This window comes from Canis lupus, chromosome 17 (assembly GCF_003254725.2).
Source record: "Canis lupus dingo isolate Sandy chromosome 17, ASM325472v2, whole genome shotgun sequence".
Taxonomy (NCBI): Eukaryota; Metazoa; Chordata; class Mammalia; order Carnivora; family Canidae; genus Canis; species Canis lupus.
Window position 1 is genome coordinate 56,872,014 of NC_064259.1, and position 22,797 is coordinate 56,894,810.

At 37.6% G+C, this 22,797-nt stretch overlaps 1 protein-coding gene across 1 annotated transcript in view; it reads right to left on the reverse strand.

Moving 5' to 3' along the window:
• The window catches only part of NOTCH2 (notch receptor 2), a 160,421-nt gene that overhangs the window by 73,272 nt on the left and 64,352 nt on the right, over positions 1 to 22,797 (reverse strand). Inside the window, exons 3-4 of the mRNA XM_025453351.3 lie at positions 13,931 to 14,190; positions 9,797 to 10,132 (exon numbers count right to left, since the gene is read on the reverse strand). Of these exons, the coding sequence (XP_025309136.1) occupies positions 9,797 to 10,132; positions 13,931 to 14,190 (596 nt within the window). The remainder of the gene's footprint in view (positions 1 to 9,796; positions 10,133 to 13,930; positions 14,191 to 22,797) is intronic.

Genomic DNA, 22,797 nt, shown 5'->3' on the forward strand with positions numbered 1-22,797 from the left:
GCTTCCTCATCTGTAAAATGAGGCTGATTCCACCTGCCCAACCTGTCTTTCTAGGTTGTTATAAGTGCCATATCATGAGTAAAATATATTTATATTATAAATATAAAAACGTATCCGAAAATGGGGTGGCATTATTATTAACTAAACTTACCAACCCTTCAAATTCTTCATCCCTCTCTCCACATTTAAAGCATTACTTCCTTCCTTTTAATTTTTCCCTTTAATAAAAAATGAAACCAGCACACCAAACTTCAACTTAACTACCCATAGTGTGTTTCTCTGTAATTCATATACTGAGCTTTTCCTTTCTTTCTCCTTGCTACCAAATTCCACAGCTAGTGAAATAGAAGACTATCAGCTTTTTTTTTAGATTTTATTTATTCACAAGAGACACAGAGAGAGAGAGGCAGAGGTATAGGCAGAGGGAAAAGCAGGCCCCCCCACAGGGAACCCGATGAATTAACTCGATCCCAGGACCCCGGGATCATGCCCTACGCTGAAGGCAGATGCTCAATCACTGAACTGCCCAAGCATCCCAAGACTACCAGCTTTAAAATTGAATGTTCAACTGAACATTCCCATTTGAAATACAGTATGACTAAGTATTTGGCTCTTCAAAATGTCCCTGAAGGTTTTTCTTCTCTCACTCAAAACACTTATTGGGTCTTATGCTAAGCAATGGGGATATAACTGTGAGTAAAAAAGACAGAATGTCCCTGCTTTGGAGGTGTTTACAGCCTGGTGAATGGGACTGATACCAATCACACCCTGCTTTATTCATTCCTACCACAAGCTACTGTGACATTCTACATCTGCACTGGCTGCAACATGGCTGGTTTCTCTAAATAAAGTGGCAGTCATGTAAACAGGTATAAACCAAGCAGGAAAAAAAAAAAAAAATTACCGACACCAAAGGAAATCATGTCATGGAAGATGGGAATAATTGAAAGCTTGATAAAGAGAATTATATTTCTCTAGGCATCTGGTATACAGTCCATTCAAGGAGATGAATTACTAAGTAAGCTTAAGAGAGACCATAAAATTTTTTATAGACTCAGATTTTTAAAAATTTATCCTATTACTCATAGATCTGTTTAACTGTATGAAAGTCTTACAAATGAATGGAGTCAGAAAATACTGGTTTAAGCCCACCCATAATTAAGACAAAGTAAGCACAAATCTACAGATCCACCAAGTAGCAGTGTCTGAACAATAACTGAGGTCTTTGCTCCTACTGTAGTGCTCTTAATGGAAACATTCTTTAGAAAAGTAAAAGATACAGTTTTAGAGTGTGGGAGGAAAGTAGGGCTCCTGGCCCACCACTGCTGGAACGTGCATGGTCTAGTGGTATTTTATAACTGGTAACTTGATCTTTATGATGAGTAAGACTAATATGGTTGACTACAATATCAGGGAGGTGATAAAGCCCTTATAGCCAAACTATTAGGAATTGAAACTGTGACCCTGAATATACATTAGCTGATGCTACAACTAACTGAATTCACCAACCACAAAGAAAGCAGAAGCATTTCAGCATAACCACAACTATAAGAAATAAAATGTTTTATTTTTATAATTGACTATTTTCAAGGTAGTTTTCCCCTGTCAAAGGTAAGCACATAAGAAGGCAGGTTGGTAAGAGTTAATTCATGATTAAAGCATGGCCTTTGGGGCCATGGTTCAACTTTCAACATTTCCATGCAGTAGGTGAGTGAACAGGGGTAAGATACTAGAACTTTTTTTCCTCTATGGGGTAATTAACAGGGCCTACTACAGAGGATTACTGTAAAGAATAAACTAATTAGATACATAGAGAACTTAATTCAGTAAATGGTGCTGGGACAACTGAATATCTACAGGTAAAAGAATAAATTGGACCCCTTTCACATTCCATAATACAAAAAATTAACTTAAAACCTAAGAATTAAAATTATAAGACTCTCATGAGAAAGCACAGGAGTGAATCTACAGAGATTCATGCCTACTTGGGGTAGGCAAAGTTTTCATAAATATGACCAAAAGTATAAGCAACAAAAGAAAAATTAGTAAGTTTGGATTTCAACAAAACTAAAAACATTTGGGTTTCAAAAGATACCATCAAGAAAGTAAAAAAACAGCCCACGGGATGAGAGAAAATATTTGTAAATCATGTATCTGATAAGAGACTTGTATTCAGGATATATAAAGAACTCTTACAGCAATTATAAAAATACAGTATAAATAATATGATAATAAGGCAAATAGCCCATTACAGAATGAGTAAAGGACCTGAATAGATATTTCTCCAAAGATGATATACAAATGGCCATAAGCACATGAAAAGATGCTCAATACCAATAGCCATCACAGAAATGCCCATTAAAAGCACAATGAGATGTCATCTCACACCAACTAGGATGGTTATAATCAAAAAGACAGACAATAGCAAGCATTAGTGAGGATGTACAGAAATTGGAACCTTTATATACTGCTGGTTGGAAGGTAAAATAGAGCAACTACTCTGAATAGTCTGGCAGTTCCTGAAAAGGTTAAACAGTTACCACATCACCCAGCAATTCCTCTCTTAAATATACACCCAAGAGAAATGAAAATATTTGTCCACCCAACAACTTGTACAAGAATGTTCACAGTAACATTGTTCATAATAGCCAAAAAAGCAGAAGGAGCCCAAATGTCAATTAACTGATGAATGGATAAATAAAATGTGGTGAGCACTGAGTAATGATTGGGATTCTTGAATCATATTTCACACCTGAAACTAATATAACATTGTATGTTAATTATACTTTAATTTTTAAAAAGTAGGGGGAAATGTGGCAAATCTACAATGGAATATTATTCAGCCATGAAAGGAATGAAGTACTGATATCTCCTACAACATGAATGAACTTTGAAAACATTACAAAAACGTCAGGTGAAAGAAGCCAATCACAAAATGACCACATATGTTTCTATTTATATGAAATGTCCAGAACAGGCAAATCTATAAACAGAAAGTAGATTAGTAGTTGCCTAGTGCTGGGGGAGAATTAGTGACCAAGGCAATGTGACTGCTAATGGTATAGGGTTTCTCTTGGAATGATAAAAATGTTCTAAAATTGACTGTGGTCATGGTTACACATATCTGTGAATACACTGAAAACCACTGAATTGTATACTTTAAAGAGTGAATTATATGGTATGCAAGCTGGATCTCAATAAAGCTATTATAAAGGGGAAAGCATTTAAAACAGTGCCTGATCTATACATATTAGCTAATACTATTATGTATGAACAGAATAAAAGTAGTCCACAGAAATTATCTACTCTAATCCTTTTATGTTACGGATGAAGAGGTTGACAACCATGTGGCTGACTTATCCAAGTTTATATGGCTAGTAGGTAGGAGTCAGTACTGAACTAGTTTCAATCATTACGCTGTCTGGGACCCCAGAGTTCCATGCAAAAATCTGAAAAACTGACGTAGGTTAAAAGTTCCCATGTCTGAGAAAACTCAAACCAAATCAGTTCTCCTCCAGAGTTAAGACAGAATTTATGCTATAAAAATAAAGATACAAACCTCTTTTTGGAAACAGCTAGCAAATTCTTGTTAGAAAGTCCATCCAAGGAGGGGAGGTGGTGGTAAGGCTTATATGAATAAGTTACAGTGCAATCACTTCTTAAAAATGTATTTTAAGGTTCTAGGGGAAAGGGAAACAGACAAGTCTCCAGACCTGTGGGTGGGATGGTTGTAACAGACTTACAAAGAGGCTCACATGACCGTACTAAAAGGAGTCTACTGCTTAAAGCCAATTCACATCCTTAAAAGGCCAAAAAGAGAGAAATCAAACTTAGAAGGAACATTTTAAGACTGTGCTATTATAAAACCATGGCCCATGTAACTGATAAATGATGACATGAGGCAGGGGAGCATAAAAGAATCTTTTGACCTGGTCATCCCACACAGAGAACAGCATCTCTCAAGAAAGCACCCATATCTTTCCATTTTTCAGATGTTGGGATGTGTGAGGGTAGAAAGGCTTGTGGAGAGATACAAAGAAGAGAGCAGAAAGAGGAAGATGAAATGACACAACTAAGATTCTCCCAAACCAGGCTAAAAGTCATCCAGAAGAGCTTTAGTCCATAGGGATGAAAGAATGAGAAAAAAAAAAAAAAAAAACAGGAATACCTGGAACTAGACAAAGGCAAAAAAGAGCTACAAGGCTACTTTCCCCCACAACCCCCCAAGAAAAAAATCTGTCACAAAAGCAAACTGGCCCCATATCTGTCCAGTTAGTTTTCTTGGCATACATCTTCCTTTCTCACTGACCTTCATGACTGGCCATGTATCCCCCAGCCCCACCACCCACCCAGGCTGCTGCTCCTACACACCTCCCTTAATATCTCCCTAATGATTCCACTCTTCTTACTTCATCACCGAAAAAGTCAAAGAAATGAGTAAGCTGAAATAAAAGAAAGAAATTCAGTATAAAATATATTTTTAATTATAGAATATAATAATTCTCTTTTCTATCACATTTAATTCATTCATTTATCAAACATTCATTGGGTCTCAATTTTGTGCCAGGCACTAAGTTGGGTACTGGGAGGAAAAGTTAAAAAAAAAAAAGTGTCTATTAGAAAAGATGAACAAATAAACCATCAGTTTGATAAGTGCTGTGCTAGAGGTATACAAGTTAGCAAAAGACCTTAGGGAGGTCTCTAATGCCCTTGGGGATTGGGAACATAGAAGGCATTTCAATGAAATAGTTCCTTTGACACATCATAAAAAATAAGTCCTTAGCAACACCTGGGTAGCTCAGTTGATTGAGCATCCAACTCTGATTTTGGCTCAGGTACAATCTCATGGGATAGAACCCCGAGTCAGGCCCCAGGCTCAATACAAAGTCTGCTAGAAAATCAATCTCTCTCCTTCTGCCCCTCCCACTCACACTCTCTCTTTAAATAAATTAAATATTTTTTTAAAGAGTAATTTCTATATAAAAAGGCAAGAGGGGCAGGGGAAGGTAACAGAAAGCTAAGGAGATGGCATGGTCCAAACTACTGAGCATAGGAGAATAGGAAAGACCTCCAGGAACATCAACTAAAACTGGAACTAAAATAATGTACCCTGGAAAGTGGTATAATCATTTCTTCATCTGCTCTAAAGAAACCTGCCAAATTATGATTAGTATAATACCCAAGAGAAAGTCACATGCCCTTGCATCTGAGAATGCAGGAGGGAATTATTTATAATAGTTTTAAAGCTCAGACACAAAAGCCACAAAATGAGCCTAAGGTTTATTTTAATGATATAGGGATATCACATATAATCAGCCTGTGAAATACAGAGGTGGTTCACAGAGAATAAGCCTCCGTTGTTTGGAAAGGACGAATCAGAGATCTTCTTATGAATTTTTTAAAAAATCATAGAGGAATAGAAAGGTGTGGCAGAAAAAGAAAAGGAAAGTACATTGAGGACTGGCCAATCCAACTATGAACTCACAAGGCACAGCCAATAGATTCAAACAACCCACTGTTCTCTGATAACCTGTGCTACTTTTTAAAATATCCACAAACACAAGACTACCCTAACTGATTCTCTCCCCATTAATTGGTCCTAACCCAAAAATACTGGGAATCAATAATTCACTAATTTATTTTCTATCTTTTTCTTATGTTAAAATTATTCTGGCTGAATGTCCCTTTTCAGAGCTTCTTGCCACTAAAGATTTATTTAATGCTATCCCATGAAGGATCTGGATTATTAACAGTTGATCATTCAGGGAGAAGATGAAATATGGTTCCTTGGTTTGATTCTATTAGTTCCCTCTTGAATATACTCAATATATTTTTCCTTCCCTCTGTAGAGAAATACTTCTTTCTGTTATACAAGATGAGTCACTTTCCAGTTTTAATCCCCTCTCCATGAGTCTTACAGTAATACTCAAATATTAAACTCGTATTTCTCAACCATAAAATGGAATGAAATCTTGCCATTTGTGACAAAATGGATGGACCTAGAGAGTACTGTTTGCTAAGTGAAATAAGTCAGATAGAGAAAGACAAATACCGTATTATTTCACTTATATGTGGAATCTAAAAAACAAAACAGACTCAAATACAGAGAACAAACTGGTGGTTGCCAGGAAGGAGGTGGGGGGATGGGGGAATGGCAAAATAGTAAAAGGGATAAAGAGGCACAAAATTCTAGTAATAAGATAAATATGTCATGGAGGTGAAAAGCACAGCATTAGGGAACACAGTCCGTAATACAGCATTAGGGAACATAATACTGTAATACTGTTGTATGGGGACAGACAGAGAACACATTTACTGTGTTAAGTACTGAGTAATATATAAAATTGTCGATTACTATGTTGTGCACCTGAAATTAATATAACATCATATGTCAACTATACTTCAATAACAAAAGTCTAAAAATTAACTCACTGTAACTACAGTGTCCTTTGCAGGAAAAGAACTATAACTCGGCCATTTGAATGTAGTCACTAACTTGCGACTTTCAGAGTTGCAAAGGACTCTGAAGTTCTTCTCCAGTACCAGAGTACACAAGAACTACAGAGAACTCAAACTAAGTCTAGGATGTATGATACCAGAAAGAAGATGGGAAGACCAAAATTACCTTCTCAGTACTCTGATAGCATAGTAAATCCACTTGGTCAATGAATATTGGTGTGCCTATTATGAATGTGGCACTGTTTTGGGGTGCTTGAGATACGTCACTAAACAGAAACAAAGACTCCAACTTTCACTTGAAGAGGGGAAGAGGCAGCAGAATTCAGAAAAGACAGACAATAAACAATAGACATAATGAAGTGAATTATATCCTGAGCAGATGATAAGTGTTACTTACAGAAAAAGAAAAGAAAAAGCAGACTTGGGCCAATAATTAGGCGGAAAGGGGTTGGTTACTATCTGAAATAGAGTGATTAGGGTAGGCCTCAATTAAAAGTGCAAAGACTTTGCTCCCACATGGGAGCCGCTGAATACCCTAACAAGCCTTTTCCCTCCTGCTGACTTGGTTTCTCCATTTTTAGAACTGAAACAATGATTTTCTTCAAATAAGGGTGTTATTTACATTGAGACAGTCATTATTATTTTAAGTGATATTTTAGTCTCTTGAATAGTGCAGAGCACAATGGAAGGAGGAGCAAGGAGAATGGTATTGCATTATGAAAAGGACTTTCTCAGAAAAAATAATCTCCAGGCACTATTTCCCTATATGGAAATAAAGTTAATACTTTCCAAACTCCACCTGGGACATAAAAACAATGAGCATAAAATCTTACAAATTGTGTAAATACATATTTATTCAGTGTTACTGCATTGTCTATTGTTTTGAATTCTTTTTTAATTTTTTTATACTTTGTCTAAGCTGATGTCATCTGTTTTAGATCATGCGACCCCAAAAGGCAAGAACTAGTCTATTTAACTATCTTAAATGTCTTCATGGTGTCATACATAGGTTGATATGTACATAGAGTATTTGATCATAATTAGAAGTATCTCCTACTTTTTTTTTAATCAAAACATCTCAAAGCACTTAAAAAGTTTCATACATTTTCAAAGTATGGAGGAGCAGTGCAGTGTGAGGCAGTAAGATACGCAGGCTTTGGAAATAACCTGTCTGGGTCTCAGGACTCAGCCTAACCACATGTTAGCTGTGCAACTTTGGGTAAATCACTTACCAATCTCCAAACTTGAGCTATTTCACCTGGGAAAACTAGGAAAATGATACCTATCCCCAAGATTTTTGTGTAATTGAACTAATGGATGTAGAAGTACCTGGCACAGTGCCTAACTCATAAAAGGCATTAAATAAATGTTAGTTTTCTCTTTGCCAAATCTTCTCCCCGCCCCCTGCAACTCCATCCCAAACCCAACACACACACACTCTCTCTCTCTCACACACACACACACATACACACACACTCTCTCTCTCTTCATGAGTGAGTAAACAAATGTCTTGCTTTAAATTACAAGCAGAGCGTAAAAGACAGCCAAGATCTCCTTACTCCATCCCACGAGCTCTGGCAGCCTTTCAGCTGTGGAATCCCTGGTTATTTCCTTTCTCAAGGAGGAGATACTATTCTGGTTTGACAGATTCTTTCCTGGACACACTCTCAGAATTCCCTAAGGTTCTTATCGTGGCTAATGGAGAACAATGCAGAGACTATAGGAGTGAACAATCACTCTCTCTTAGCTAAAAACTTCCTTTATTGACTTCTCTGACTTCCCGTCAGTATTTTGCTGCCAAATCAACTTCTTGTTCTGGGCAACTATTAAAAATAATTTTCTTACAATTGAAAAAAATACATTTAGCTTTCAACAATAAATCATGCTAACCTTAATTATTAGCCACTTAGGCTATTAGATTATTAGAATATGCATAAAATTAAATTGTTTACATTTCTGTCTCCTTTTTAACCCTTAGAATATGGCCAAGAAATATGGGAGTGAAGAAAGATACGTTTTAGTTATTTCTTCTTCAAGATAATATAGATGACAGTAATACTCTGTCAATAAAATTTAGTGTCTAGAATGACTGCATTATCTTCATTATTCTTCGTTGAAGAGAAACTGAAAACAATACAATTAATAGCTTGTTCTTGTGGCTTACAGTTAAATGGTATGGAGTTTTTTATTATGTGGCAGTGTCTCGTAACGCTCTTTTCTAAGCACATAGCACAGTGCCTAGAAAACAAGTGACAGTAAATAAATTTTTACTGAATGAAATGAATTAATTACCATTTGGCTTTATATCAAGGACCAACAAATGACCTTTAATCCCCAAAAGATAAAAGACACAATCCCGTTATATGTGAACCACATCCACAACACCAGAATCTAAGATTCCCATTTTGAAAGAGTAGCTATAACAACTTTTTGAGGCAATTCTGCTTACTTAGCACTTTACTCCCCACTACAGTTTTCCTTCTTTTGTTTTTGTACTAAGGATATTTGTATAAAAAACAGAATCTTTGTTGCTTAGTAATTCATCTGCTCCAGCTGCTTATGTTCTGTTCCCAAACAAAATTCTCAGTTTTCAGCTTCTTCATCGTTTTTACAAGGGGTTAGTGAATTGGCCAGGCTTGCTCATTTTCATTTCTCCCTTTCTATGGAACCCTTAGAAGGCCACAAGGTCTCATATGCTGCTCCTCTTTTGGCTTCTATCTTGTCTGGTTGTGCCATACCTTATCTATCAGCATGTATCAATGAGTGCCCATTGAGCAAACACAGCACCACCCTAATTCCAAAATTCTCTAGCTTCAAGTCAGGGCAAGGTTACCCAAAGTCACAGAGGTTACGTGGAAAGGGCAAGGAGCCCAGGAAATATTACAAAAGGGTAAGCAGAAAAGAATCTATTATTCCTCCAGAGGTGAAAGCATATAGGAAAGCTGATCACCTACTATTATTGTCAATTTAAAGTACTTTACTAATCACACATATTTTTCAACATCTAATTTTCATTGTGTTCCCTTCCATTCCATAGACCTATCTCTTTTTCAGAGCTGTTTCATTTCTTACTGTTCCTCGAAAAAGGACAATAAGAAATTTCCTAGCTACTCATCTTCATAAACTCTGACATGTTAAATTACCCTCTATTGTTTATGGACCCCATTAGTCCATAAAACTCTTCTCTCACCAGCAACCCACCCCACACAAAATTCTTATTTCCCCTCTTCCCCACTGGGAAGTCTATTTCCTAAAAGAGCAACTGAGCCACAGCCGTCACCTTCCATTGGTGCTGGAGGTACATCTCCAGCCCCAGCACACTAGGCACTCTCCTTACCTGGAAGGCAGTTGCATTCAAATGTGAAGTCACCAGTCTGCCGGCAGGTGCCACCATTAACACAGGGGGAGGGTGCACAGGGCACATAGGGGCTGTCACAGTGCTTGCCTGTGAAGCCCTGGGGGCACTGGCACTGATAGGAACCCGGTAGATTGAGGCAGGTGCCACCATGCTGGCACTGTCCTGGAATGTCACACTCATTGACATCAATCTCACACTTCTGTCCGGTGAAGCCTGTGAGGCATTTGCAGGAGAACTGGTTGGCCACAGTGGTACAGGTACTTCCATTCGCACAGGGATGAGACAGGCAGGCATCAGTCCACTGGCACAGCTTACCTAAGGACAGAGAACAGAACTCAGTGCTTCCCACTGAAGTGGGAGCCAGCCCCATCCTCAACATCCCACAATCTCCCACCCATCCAAAATCAGCTTCTGTATGGAGAATCCCCAAGCTCTACGAACTTCACAGAAAGTCCAAAAAACAGAGCCTCCTCAAGATCATCTAACATAGGCACTCCCTAGGGCCCTCACCCAAATATAAAGACTCAGTGGAGCACATGGAAGGGACTATAGGCTAGTCATTGAAGTCCATCCTTGCAGGATTGCATCCATCCCTTTGGAGGCAAAGATGGTCTGGATCTACCTACTGTCTCACACCTTGTCTTTGCATAAGCTGCTCCTCTGGAATTCCATCTTCCTTTTTGTTTAGCTAATAAACTCCCACTTGACAACTCTACTCATAAGTTACTCTCTCACACACATCATCTACACATGTATAGACATAACTCAAATTTGCTGTTTCCTTTTATTATATCACCCACCACACAGGCAGGGGCTGGATCCCTATAGTAGGCTCTCAAATCATGTCTTTTGTATGCCTGAAATGCATTGATCTTTTCTACAATATACATTTAGTAAACAGACCTCTTATATAATAGAAACAATTCAATGCTACTTCTAATTCCTTTAAACACAACCCACACATATTCTGGGAAACATTTTATTAATTGTGGCCTCACTATAAATATTGCTTGATGTGTTTGAAGAGGATGAAGAATCTCTGGCTACTTCTATATGAAAAAAGAAAATAGAAGTTGTCATGACAATAAAAGTCTAGAAAGGTAAATCTTGTAGACTCTCAGGTAGGAAAATATAAGAGGAAGCCAGAAGACTCTGATGTGCTGGATCCTAAGACATGACTCCAAGGAAGCAAATTCTTTGAGGTAGAAAGACAGAAAAAAAAATTGTAAATCTGGTGTTCATATGGACTTTTGTTTTAATTAGCCTTAAGCTTTTTGTTTTTAGCTAAAGATTATGAGAACCCCTTGAACTTGTTAGTATTCCAACTGGTTGTCTAAGCAAATATCCAAATATTTGATGCCCATAGAAAAAAAAATGAGAGCCACGACAGCTTTTCTAAAAGGAAGAAGGAAATGACACATGAGCATACAGAAATGCTCTCTAACAAGGAATGTCACAACAAAGAGGAAAGGTGCAATAAAAATTTGGGCATATCGGAGAAGGACAAACATTATATGGTCTCATTCATTTGGGGAATATAAAAAATAGTGAAAGGGAATAAAGGAGAAAGGAGAGAAAATGAGTGGGAAATACCAGTGAGGGTGACAGAACATGAGAGACTCCTAACTCTGGGAAATGAACAAGGGGTGGTGGAAAGGGAGGTGGGCGGGGGCTTGGGGGTGACTGGGTGACGGGCACTGAGAGGGGCACGACAGGATGAGCACTGGATGTTATGCTATATGTTGGCAAATTGAACTCCAATAAAAAATATACAAAAAAAAATTTTTTTAATTGGGGCATAGCACATGTATCTCAGAATGCTAAGCAGAGAGAAAAAGAAGGAACTAAAATTTTTCTTCCTATTTTTTTTCATTCCTCTGAGAGGAACTCACCTACAGTGGAGAAGAGATAAAAATGGTTCTTTCTGGCAACCGTGTGTATAGATTATTTGCCTACAACTGAAACAGAAAGGTCCTGAATCTGTGTTACGTATAGGCACTCACTTCCCACCTCTGTTTCTTCAACTATGAGTGGAGATAAGCTAAGACGGTCTGACTAGGTGGGGTATAAGGGCTACCACAAAACCAAAAAGGCAAACTTAACCTGTTGTAATTACTAAAGAAAGACAAAAGTAGCAGATGTGCAAAAATGATCAGAATCCTGCAGAACACCAAGAAGAGATCCTTTTAATGGCAAAGGAAGAAGTTTTAATTTGGGGAGCATTTCAGAGTAACATTTTAATTATTAAGAAGACACCACTGTGTACATTTCCACTACTAGGATTAAAATGTCTTAAATAGGTATGCCTAAAAAAATAAAAATAAAAATAAATAAATAGATATGCCTTCCCTTTGCTTGTGGAGCAAAACAATTCAAAACTGACAATCAGGAAAAAAGTATTCTTTTAACCACCAAATCTCTTCAATGAATCACCATAACAATGCTGCCATGGTCATGATGAAGATAACAGACCATTCTAATTATCCTCTACCCCTATCAACAAATATTTTTTAATGAAAAGTCAGTAGAACAAATATTCCAAACTAACTGATCCAGTCTAGTTTATTGAGTATGTTTTCAATTTTTGCTTATCAGGTTTACAGAATTGCTGGCTAGTAGGGGACAAAATAGTGAATGGTTCTGCTTTCCTCGTCTAACTTAATAAACATCTACAGTTTATTTTGAATAAAGCTTAGACCTACCTCTGAAGAACTCATAATCTAATCAGATGAGAAACATGTAAAAAAATTATTACAATAAATGTGACACATAAGACACATAAGCTTAGACCTACCTCTGAAGAACTCATAATCTAATCAGATGAGAAACATGTAAAAAAATTATTACAATAAATGTGACACATAAGATAATAGAACATAGAAAATAACTGCTTAAAGGAATCACAAAAAAGTCACTAAGACAGAATATTAAATAACATTGGGCAATCACCAACTGTAGAAAAGGGCATTCCAGGCAAAGTGGTGTGCAATGGCACAGAGGCAACAGGAAGTATGACATTTTCAGGAAATGATGAGAATGTTATTGGTGTCACTAGAGCTAGATGTTTGTGGGAAGTGAAGCTATAAAAAGACGTAAGGCCTAGACCATGATGGGCTATGGAAGCCATGTTAAAGAGTTTGTACTTTATAGATGATGAAAAGTCTTTAGGCATTATAAGCAGGTGAGTTTGTGAGAAGATTGGTATTTATGATCAAAGATGTGGCAATGGGACAGGTAAACAAGATGGGGAGAAAGTAAAGGCAAGAAAACTAGTTAGGAAAACACCTGTAGGAGCCAAGGTGAGGGCTGAGCTGTCATGGACAGGATAGACCTCAACTGCAGAGCAGGAGAGGAAATGGAGAGGAGTAGTCAGGTGAGAGGTGCTGCAGGGGCTGAGTTAGGTGCCTGAGTCTAAGTGAGGTAAGGGAGGAGGGGAGTATAGTTTGAAATACTTGGACTGTACATCACTATCACCTATTTACATCAACATGTTGAGTGTGAGGTACCTGTCGAGTTTCCAAGGGTAATATGCAACAGATAGTTAGAAATAGGAGCCTGAATGTCAGGGTGGGGGTGGAGTGAAAAGGATGACTATAAGAGTCACCAGCAACTGATGAAGATAATGACAGCTGAAGCCACTGGAGATACTGAGATTCCCTGGGGAGAACTGTGATATGGCTCAAAACAGGGCTCAAAACAGAGTTCCAAGGAATACAAAAATTTAATGGATGAGGACAAGGCAATGCAGATGCAAAAAGAACTTTCAGAGTACAGAAAACCAGAAGAGCCAGTACTCTGAATGTCTAGAGAGAGATTTCAAGAAGCAGGTAATCCAACAGCACAGATAGCTTTTCTTCTATTGACAGTGAAGTATAGTTCTGATCCCCAATCTTGACATGCAGACTTTAGGCAAATACTTCTGCCTCTTTCTCTTTCTCCCTTCTTAGAACTCTCAAAACAAAGTTAAAGATAATTGTCTGGAATACCCAGTTCCTTATCATAATGTTAAATGTGCACAAGTGCACATCTTGACGCTATGTCAAGATCTAAGAGACGCTAAAGAAAAATATCCACTGAGAATAGGAAAAAACAGCTCTGAGTCACATTTCTTACCTGTAAAACCAACTTGGCAGGTGCACTCATAGTCATCCCGGCTATGCATGTGGCAGGTGCCTCCATTCAAGCAGGGGTGAGAAACAAAGCAGGGATGAGTGGTTGAGTACTGGCAATCATCACCTGTGAACCCCAGGGCACATCGGCATGTTGCTTTCCCCAACATGGCCTGGGCCACACACGTCCCACCATTCTGGCAGCGGTTCCTCTCACAGGGGTCTCGATGTTGACAATATTCTCCCAAGAAACCCTCTGGACATCTGTGTGGCAAAAAAAGAGGAGCCCATGAAAACACTTGACTTCTTGTAAATCTAAAAACTTACAAGATAATGTAGTGCATTCAAGAAAACACTAGACTGTCAAATAAGAAATCTAAAAGCACAACCTATAAGACTGCCTTAGCTCAGAAGTGCTTAGATAACCACACAACCTCGTGTCCTTTTGAATCTTAGGTGACAGAATACCTGATGGGTGACCCAGCATGACCCTTATCAAAGGCAAATGTAACCACAGTTCTTCTCATGTAGGTACAGGATGGTATGATGTAACAGCACTGTTTAATGCAATATTGTTGATACTTGTCTGTTTAAATTCATTAACTTTCTCATTTTGACTAAGCCATTTGACAGGATTAAGACATTCACATGATAATGCATGGACTGACCCTCTTGCCCTCTTCAATTAAAAAAAAATAAAATATCATGTGCTTTCTCTCAATTAAGCACTAAGAAATAACAAGCTCTTCTTGTTTCCACTGAGACATCAACTGGTCTATATCTAGATTTCTGGGTTATGTTCAGGGGTTACATTTTTCTGTGATGGAGAAAGAGAAAGGAGGTACAGGAATAGAGAAGGGTTAAAGGGGCTTTTTCAAAACTTAAATTTGTTAAGATATAAATAGCAGGCAACTTTTTTAACCAAATAAAAAAAGCACAAAATGTAATTAAAATAAAATAAAAATACCTGAGGTCCCATATAAACGCCAAAGTGAAGAAGACCAAACAATTCAAGAATAACATTCTATAATAGTCTCCACATGGTGTGTTCAGAAATCTTTTTATATGCCACCCATTGATTCATAAGCTATACACCCATACCAAATTGTGTGTAGTTTTTACAACAATTCTACATTCTCTAAGCAGCATTAAAAAAATAAAAAAGGTATGGGTAGTCTCCATTTTCCTAATACAGAGGTTGCTTAAATGAGACCTCTAAGAAGCATTCAAAAGTAACACAAAGACTTTGATTCTAACTATAAATTTTACCATTTGGCTATCGACTCATATATTTGGTTTAAACCTATTTCTCCATTTTACTCTTTGGAGAATAGAAAACTAAGCCTACAGGGCTGCTCCATCATTACCTCAGAGCTGACATGCTTAAACCAATAAAACTCCCCGCGCCCCCTCAGCCCCCATCTCGGCTCCCTAAGTGCAGATTCTGTGTCCTGATTTTCCCTATCACCTAGACTTGAAGCTTGAAGCACTGGGGTTGTGTTTTCCTCCTTCTTCTCATTGCCCAGCAACATCTAAGATGTTTTGTTAGGCACTGGTTGGAAAGGTAACATCTCCCAGTTATTGAGAAAAGGAGGAAGACCAGATATTAAGGAACTAAGACAGAACATGCCCAGAAAAATTATGCAGTAGCTATCATAGCTGGAGGAGAAAACAGAGCTGGTGAGTAGCTCTAGTGTGCCTGTGGGCTCTAGAGCCTGCTCCCCTCTTCCTAGACCTGAATACAGTAAGCATGGCAGAGCAAGGAGCAGCTCAAGTTCTCAGTAGTTTCATGAGCAGATTAAGCTAAAAATGGAGAGGCAGTGAGGAGAGGGCACAGCACGAAAATCAAAGATTGACTGAAGTTTCTGTGAGGATTCTGTACCTCATATGGTCAGAAGGCCTGTTTGGAGTGAGTTCTGGTGCTGTGACCTTGGACATGTTGCTTAATTTCATTATTAGTTCTCTCACTTTTTTTTTTTTTTTAAATTCATGAGAGACACACAGAGAGAGAGAGGCAGAGACACACGCAGAGGGAGAAGCAGGCTTCATGCAGGGAGCCCGACACAGGACTCGATCCCAGGTCTCCAGGATCACACCCTGGGCTGAAGGTGGCACTAAACCACTGAGCCACCTGGGCTGCCCAGTTCTCTCACATTTTAAATAGTTAATAAGGTTACCTACATTGTAGGATTATTCTAAGAACTGAACAAAATCAAGTATGCAAAAAGCCTTATGTTAAAAAGCTTTGCAAATGAAAACTGTTTTTTCTCTCTTTGCACTTATTGAGGAAAATATGATGCTTTATTCAAATCACAGCTTGATTTGAGAATAGGTTATTTTCAGATTCTTTTTCAAGTAGAACAAAAACTGCCAATGTAGCACAGCTAAAATTAATCCTGAGCTGTATTATTAAAAGCATTTGTAACTTATTTTAAAAGTTTGTTATGGATGATGTTAAAAACTGCAACATAATTCTCATTCACAGTGGCAGTCCTATGGACTTTAAGCCTGGCTGACAACTCTTGATTCACCCATACGAAAATTATAAATATTTATAATTATAAGGCAAACTTCTAAACCTGGGTGGGCTTTGCCCAGCATTACTCCTGGACTATTACACCACCACCACTTTCCCAACACTATCATGTGGCATCTCCTCAGAGAATGCAAATTCATTTAAGTATTAGTATCCTAAACATGTAAAGAAAACATAAGGTTCCCAGGAAAACAAAAATGAAACAATATGAAAATTTCTGCAGCTAAAGAAGAGTATTCCTGAATTATGTGTCACTGGGGTTTAATCTGCATTGTTGCTCCCTACTAAGTATGGGAAAATAAGTTTCCACCAAGATATGTTTAAGAAACCATTAAAGCAGAGGTTGGCAAATACAGCTTGGAGACCTACTATGGCCCACTGCCTATTTTTGTATGGCCCATGAGCTGATAATAGTTTTTACATTTTTGAATGATTGGAAAAACCACCCAAAAAGATATTATTCTGTGACATTTGAAAATTATGTAAAATTCACATTTTAGTGTCCATAAATAGTTTTATTGGGACACAGCCATACTCATTCACTTATGGATTGTCTATGGCTATTTATGCATTACAATAACTGGGTTAAGTAGTTGTGATGAGACCATTTTGCTTGCATAAATATTTGCTATCTGGCGCTTAATAGAAAAAGTTTGCCAACTTCTGAATAAGAAAATACATGAAGCCCAATTCTAATATACAGCATCCAACATGCTCATTAATAATGATGTTAATGAAAAAAAATAATGATGTTAATGATAGTGAAGAAGAATGTTCTCACATCAGTTTCTGAAAAGAATACTGCACTCATTCATTCATGCAACAAACATTGTAAATGTTTATTATGTACCAGACATTGTTCTAATGCTAGGAAAGTCCTTGAACTTGTGGAGTTTAAATTCTAGTAAGGGAAGACAAAATACAAGATTAGTAAATAAAATATATAATTTGGTAGAGTTAAGTGCAATGAAAAAAAAATAAAACAGGAAAAGGGGGGAATGGGAAGGGTTGGAATTGGGAATAGTCAGGAGTAGATAAAATGAGGTATTTTGGTTTTATATAGGAAAATCAGAAAAGGCCTCAATGAGAAGGCAAACTTGAATCAACACATAAATGAAGTGCGGGACTAGCCATGCAGGTATTGAGGGGAAGTGTTTTCAAGGCAGAAGGGAACAACAAATACAACGGACCTAAAACAGTGGAAACAGTTCTGGAGTTTGAGGAATCAGAGCCAGTTCTGTGGCTCTACCAAAGGGATTTCAAAAAAGAGGAGCAGAAAATACATGAGAGCCATACTGTTAGGCAGATCATGAGGGGCCTGTAGACCACCATGAAGAAAAAGCTTAAGGTTTTTACTCTAGGTGAGATAATAAAATGTTTACAACTGACTTACTCTCCTCAAATCAATATATAAAACTACATTTTATTTTTATGTGAAACTAGAGCTACTTTTAACATAATACTTAATTTCTTATTTAAGATATTCTAGAGGGCTAGGACAGAAGTCATGTACAAATCTCTTTTAACCTCCATTTTTCACTAAGCCCTATTTCCCTTTTCCAAATTCTTCTTCCATCACAACCAAACTTCTTTAACTGTGGCCTAATTTCACAGATAATTTCCTTTTCCATCTAGTTCTTACTTGTCCCATTGCAACAAAACTTTCATTCTAATTATTTCCCAGAAATTATGCTCTAAGAGCAATGATTTTCCCATTGTCAAGTTCAGTCTGAAATTTCATCATAAAGAAATTCTCTTTCCTGGGGCACCTGGGGTGCTCAGCTGCTTAAGTGTCCGACTCTTGATTTCAGCTCAGGTCATGATCTCAGAATTCTGAGAGCCAGCCCCATATCAGGACCCACGCTAGGTGTGAAGCCTACTTGAGATTCTCTGCAGCTACCCATTGCCACACCCCTTCTCTAAATTAATTAACTAATTAATTTAAAATAAACCTAAAAATACTTATTTAAAGAAATTCTCTTTCCTGTAGGAGTTGTCTCTATCATTTTAATCTTTTTACATTCAGTTTCTAGGACTCCCTCTATCTCAAAGCTTGGTAAATTCTTAGTCTAGATTGCTGATTCTTCTACTTCTTCCCCATCAATTATGGCCAACTTTACATTTGAGCTGCACTGCTCTTTCCTCTCATTCACATTTGTTACTGTTATTGTTGTTCATTTGGCTTTAAACAACTACCTTCATATATCCACATAAACAGCTCCAGTTCATATGTTAAGTTTAGTGAAAGTCATCTACTTACCCTAATATACTCTGCAGTATTTGAAACTGAACATTAGAAAAATGGGATCATTTTCCCATGAAACTTTGATCCTCCATATTTCTAAAGTTTCCATTCACAATCTCAAAAGTCAGTTTTGGTTAATGCTTTTAAGTTAAATATAACACTATCATATTCTTATAAGTCTTATTGAGTGAATCCCTATAATACTTATCATTCATATTCATAGTTTCCTTTTTGATATAAATTGTGATCATCTGCTGAGTGAAGTAAGTCAGTCGGAGAAGGACAAACATTATATGTTCTCATTCATTTGGGGAATATAAATAATAGTGAAAGGGAAAATAAGGGAAGGGAGAAGAAATGTGTGGGAAATATCAGAAAGGGAGACAGAACGTAAAGACTGCTAACTCTGGGAAACGAACTAGGGGTGGTAGAAGGGGAGGAGGGCGGGGGGGTGGGAGTGAATGGGTGACGGGCACTGGGTGTTATTCTGTATGTTAGTAAATTGAACACCAATAAAAAAAAAAAATTGGAAAAAAAAAATAAAATAAAATAAAAAAAAATTGTGATCATCTTAAAAGCCTCAGGCTAGATATTATCCTTGGAATAACAGAATCTTGGGATTCAATACACCCTAAGGTAATTTCTACCTAATGAGATAATTCTTTCTCAAATATCCTTAAAAAATAAATGTCAGTCTGCACTTGAATATAAGCAATTAAGCATGGTGCCTGAGTAGTAGTAAGAATTTAATAAATGTTTAGGAGCCATTATTGTTCTTGCTATTAGGAGTACAAATTCTAGAATCAGACCACATGGATTTCTATTCCAGCTCCCCGTTTACTTGATGTGTGACCTTGAGCAAGTTATTAAACCTCCTTGTTGTAAAATGGATTTTTTTTTTTTAAGGATTTCATTTATTCATGATAGACACAGACAGAGAGGCAATGACATAGGCAGAGGGAGAAGCAGGCTCCTCACAGGGAGCCTGATGTGGGGACTTGATCCCCGAACCCAGGATCACACCCTGAGCCAAAGGCAGAGACTCAACCACTAAGCCACCCAGGCATCCCATTAAATGGATTTAATAATAGTGCTTACCTCATAGGGTCTTTAAGTAATTGAAAAGCACTTAAAATGGTATCTGGCACATAGTAAACACCATGCATTTGCTAAGTAAAATAAAATGAATGGCTCATTACTTCAACAACAGAACAGTCTTCAGTGTGGGGGATCTCATTATCAGAAAGTTTTCTTTCTGTTATCTTCAATTCTGCCTTCTTTCCTTGGTATATACTCAAGATAGCTGAAAATGTAAGTTCACACAAAAATTTGTAAAGAATATTCATAGTAGTAGTACTCATAATGGCAAAAAGTAGAAGCAACCCAAATGTCCATAACCTGATAAATGGATAAATAAAATGTGGTATATCCATACAATGAAATATTATTTGGCCATTAAAAAGGAATGAAAATCTGATACATGCTATGATATGGATGAACCTTGAAAATATAATGCTAAGTGAAAGAAGACACAAAAGTCCACACAGTGTATGATTTCATTTTTACAAAACATCCAGAATAGTCAAATCTATAAAAATAGAAAAGAGATTATTGTTCTCAGGGGCTGGGAGGAGGGGAAAACAGAGAAACTACTAAGGAATACAGAGCTTCTTGAGGGTGAGGGATAATAAAAATGTTTTGAAACTAGATACACGGGCAGCCCGGGTGGCTCAGCAGTTTATCGCCACCTACAGCCCAGGGCCTTATCCTGGAGACCCAGGATCGAGTCCCACATCAGGCTCCCTACATGGAGCCTGCTTCTCCCTCTGCCTGTGTCTCTGCCCGCCCCCCTCTCTCTCTCCTCTCTGTGTATTCTCATGAATAAATAAATAAAATCTTAAAAAAATAGTTAAAAATAAAAATATTTTAAAAATGAAACTAGATACACGTATCTGTGAATATACTAAATCCCACTGAATTGTACACTTTAAAGGGGTAAATTTAATACTATGTGAATTATATCTCATTTAAGAAATTATTTTGTCTCCCTAAAATTTCCATTTAGTAGCTATCACCATTCTCTAGAATAAAAAACGAGCCTTCTGCTTATCTAACATGCATCCCTTTAAGAACTTAAAGACAATTATGATGGTCCTTTCATTTCTTTTTTACAGGATTCAGTACTTTGGATTATGCCTTAGTATAAAATTATTTCCAGACTTTTTTTTTTACCATTTTGGAGGCTGTTCTAATCTTAGATAATAACAGGGATAAGAATGACCAACATTTTTAAAGCACTTACTGTGTATTATGTATTTGCCATGCATTTTACAGCTATTATCTCTTTTATTACTCCCAATAACAGTATTAGTATATTATCATCCACATTCTATATATGAGGACCTTGAAGCTTAGCAGGATTAAGATTTCACAGGTAGGAGATGACAGAGGCAAGATTCAAACCCACAAATGACTCCAAAGCCCATGTACCCCAAATACTGGGCTAGCCTGCCTCCTCCTACAAGATGATTCTAGTTCATCAAATACCTCTTTAAAACAGAGCCCCAGTAGCACCTGGGTGTCTCAGTCAGTTAACTATCTGCCTTTGGCTGAGGTCATGATCCCAAGGTCCTGTGATGGAGCCCAGCGTTGGGCTCTCTGCTCTGCGGGGAGTCCGCTTCTCCCTCTGCACCTCCTCCCAACTGTGTGCACACTCTCCCTCCCTCTCTCCCTCTTTCTCTCCCTCTCTCTCTCTCAAATAAATAAATACATAAACTCTCAAAAAAAAAAAAAAAAAACAGGGCCCCAAAACGAGGGGGAAGAAAACATAATACATGTGATCTTACCAGCACAGCATTGAGCTTTGGACTATCTGGACACTATAGCTTTACTATTGCAGCGTAAAGCTGTGTTCACTTTTTTAGAAGCCACAAAATGCTATTATAAGCTACAGAATGCTCAGTTAAAATGCCAGATGTTTTTTTTTTCTTTACGTGAACTACTCTGCTGTATTTCTTGCATCCTGTACTTGTACTACACATTTTTTAACCCAATTATTGGACCTGTCACCACGCTGAATCTTTACCCCCAAATTTCTTTGACTGAGATAACTTTTACACTTTATTTCTATAATCACAGAATTTCAGCACTGCACCATACCTCAGAAATCAATTGGTCTGAACCCCTATTTTACTGATAAGAACACCAAAGCTAACTGACCTGCCCCAAATTTGCTGTCTGTGAATCTAGCAATTTCCCCCAGTTTTGTACCATATATAGCTATATCTCTATCTTTACCTAGATCTTTGATTATAGCATAAAGCAGTACTAACTGAAAGTATTCTATTAGGTATTGCCCCAACACTGGCATCTATTCAGTCAGCTCTATCATCGTAGCTGCACCAGCATCCTATTCACATCTCTCCATAAGGACAGCCAGGAAATCCCTTCCTAAAACTAAGCATAATACTTTCAGAATAAACCTTTTCAAGCATAATTTGATCATGTCACTTCTCTGCTTAGAAACCAGCACTAGCATCCAGCTCTTCCAATCTAACTTTCTTGGAATCTATGGTCTACTTGTCTGCCCTGCTTCTATCGTCAGTTCCCTTATTCCTTAGTAAAACACTCCAAATTACTTTCATAATTTTGTCTACTGTTCCCTACATAAAAATCTTCTAAAACTTTCCCATCTTATATGTCTCTAATTTTAGCTCCTTTCTTCCAACCTTGCTTCAAAGATCTGCTCAAAATCTATGTCTTCCATTAAGCCCCCTCCAAACCATTTCACCCATCTCTGAACAGTAGATACAGTGCCATGTTATGTACTACATTATTTCTCCCAGTATGGCACTACTTTGTTGAAGCTATTGTTATGTTATGTCTTTTCTGAGCTTCTCTTGAACTCCCATGTGATATCATGTGGGGAAGGGGATGTCTTGAAACACACTGGTCCAGGTACCTTGAATACCATGAGCACCATATGCCATTAAGCAACCAGTTTCAAAAAGGGTTAAATTTTATGTGATGGATACATACAATCAGTCTCAATCCAAATACATTCCCAATTTCCCTACCAACTCCACACTGT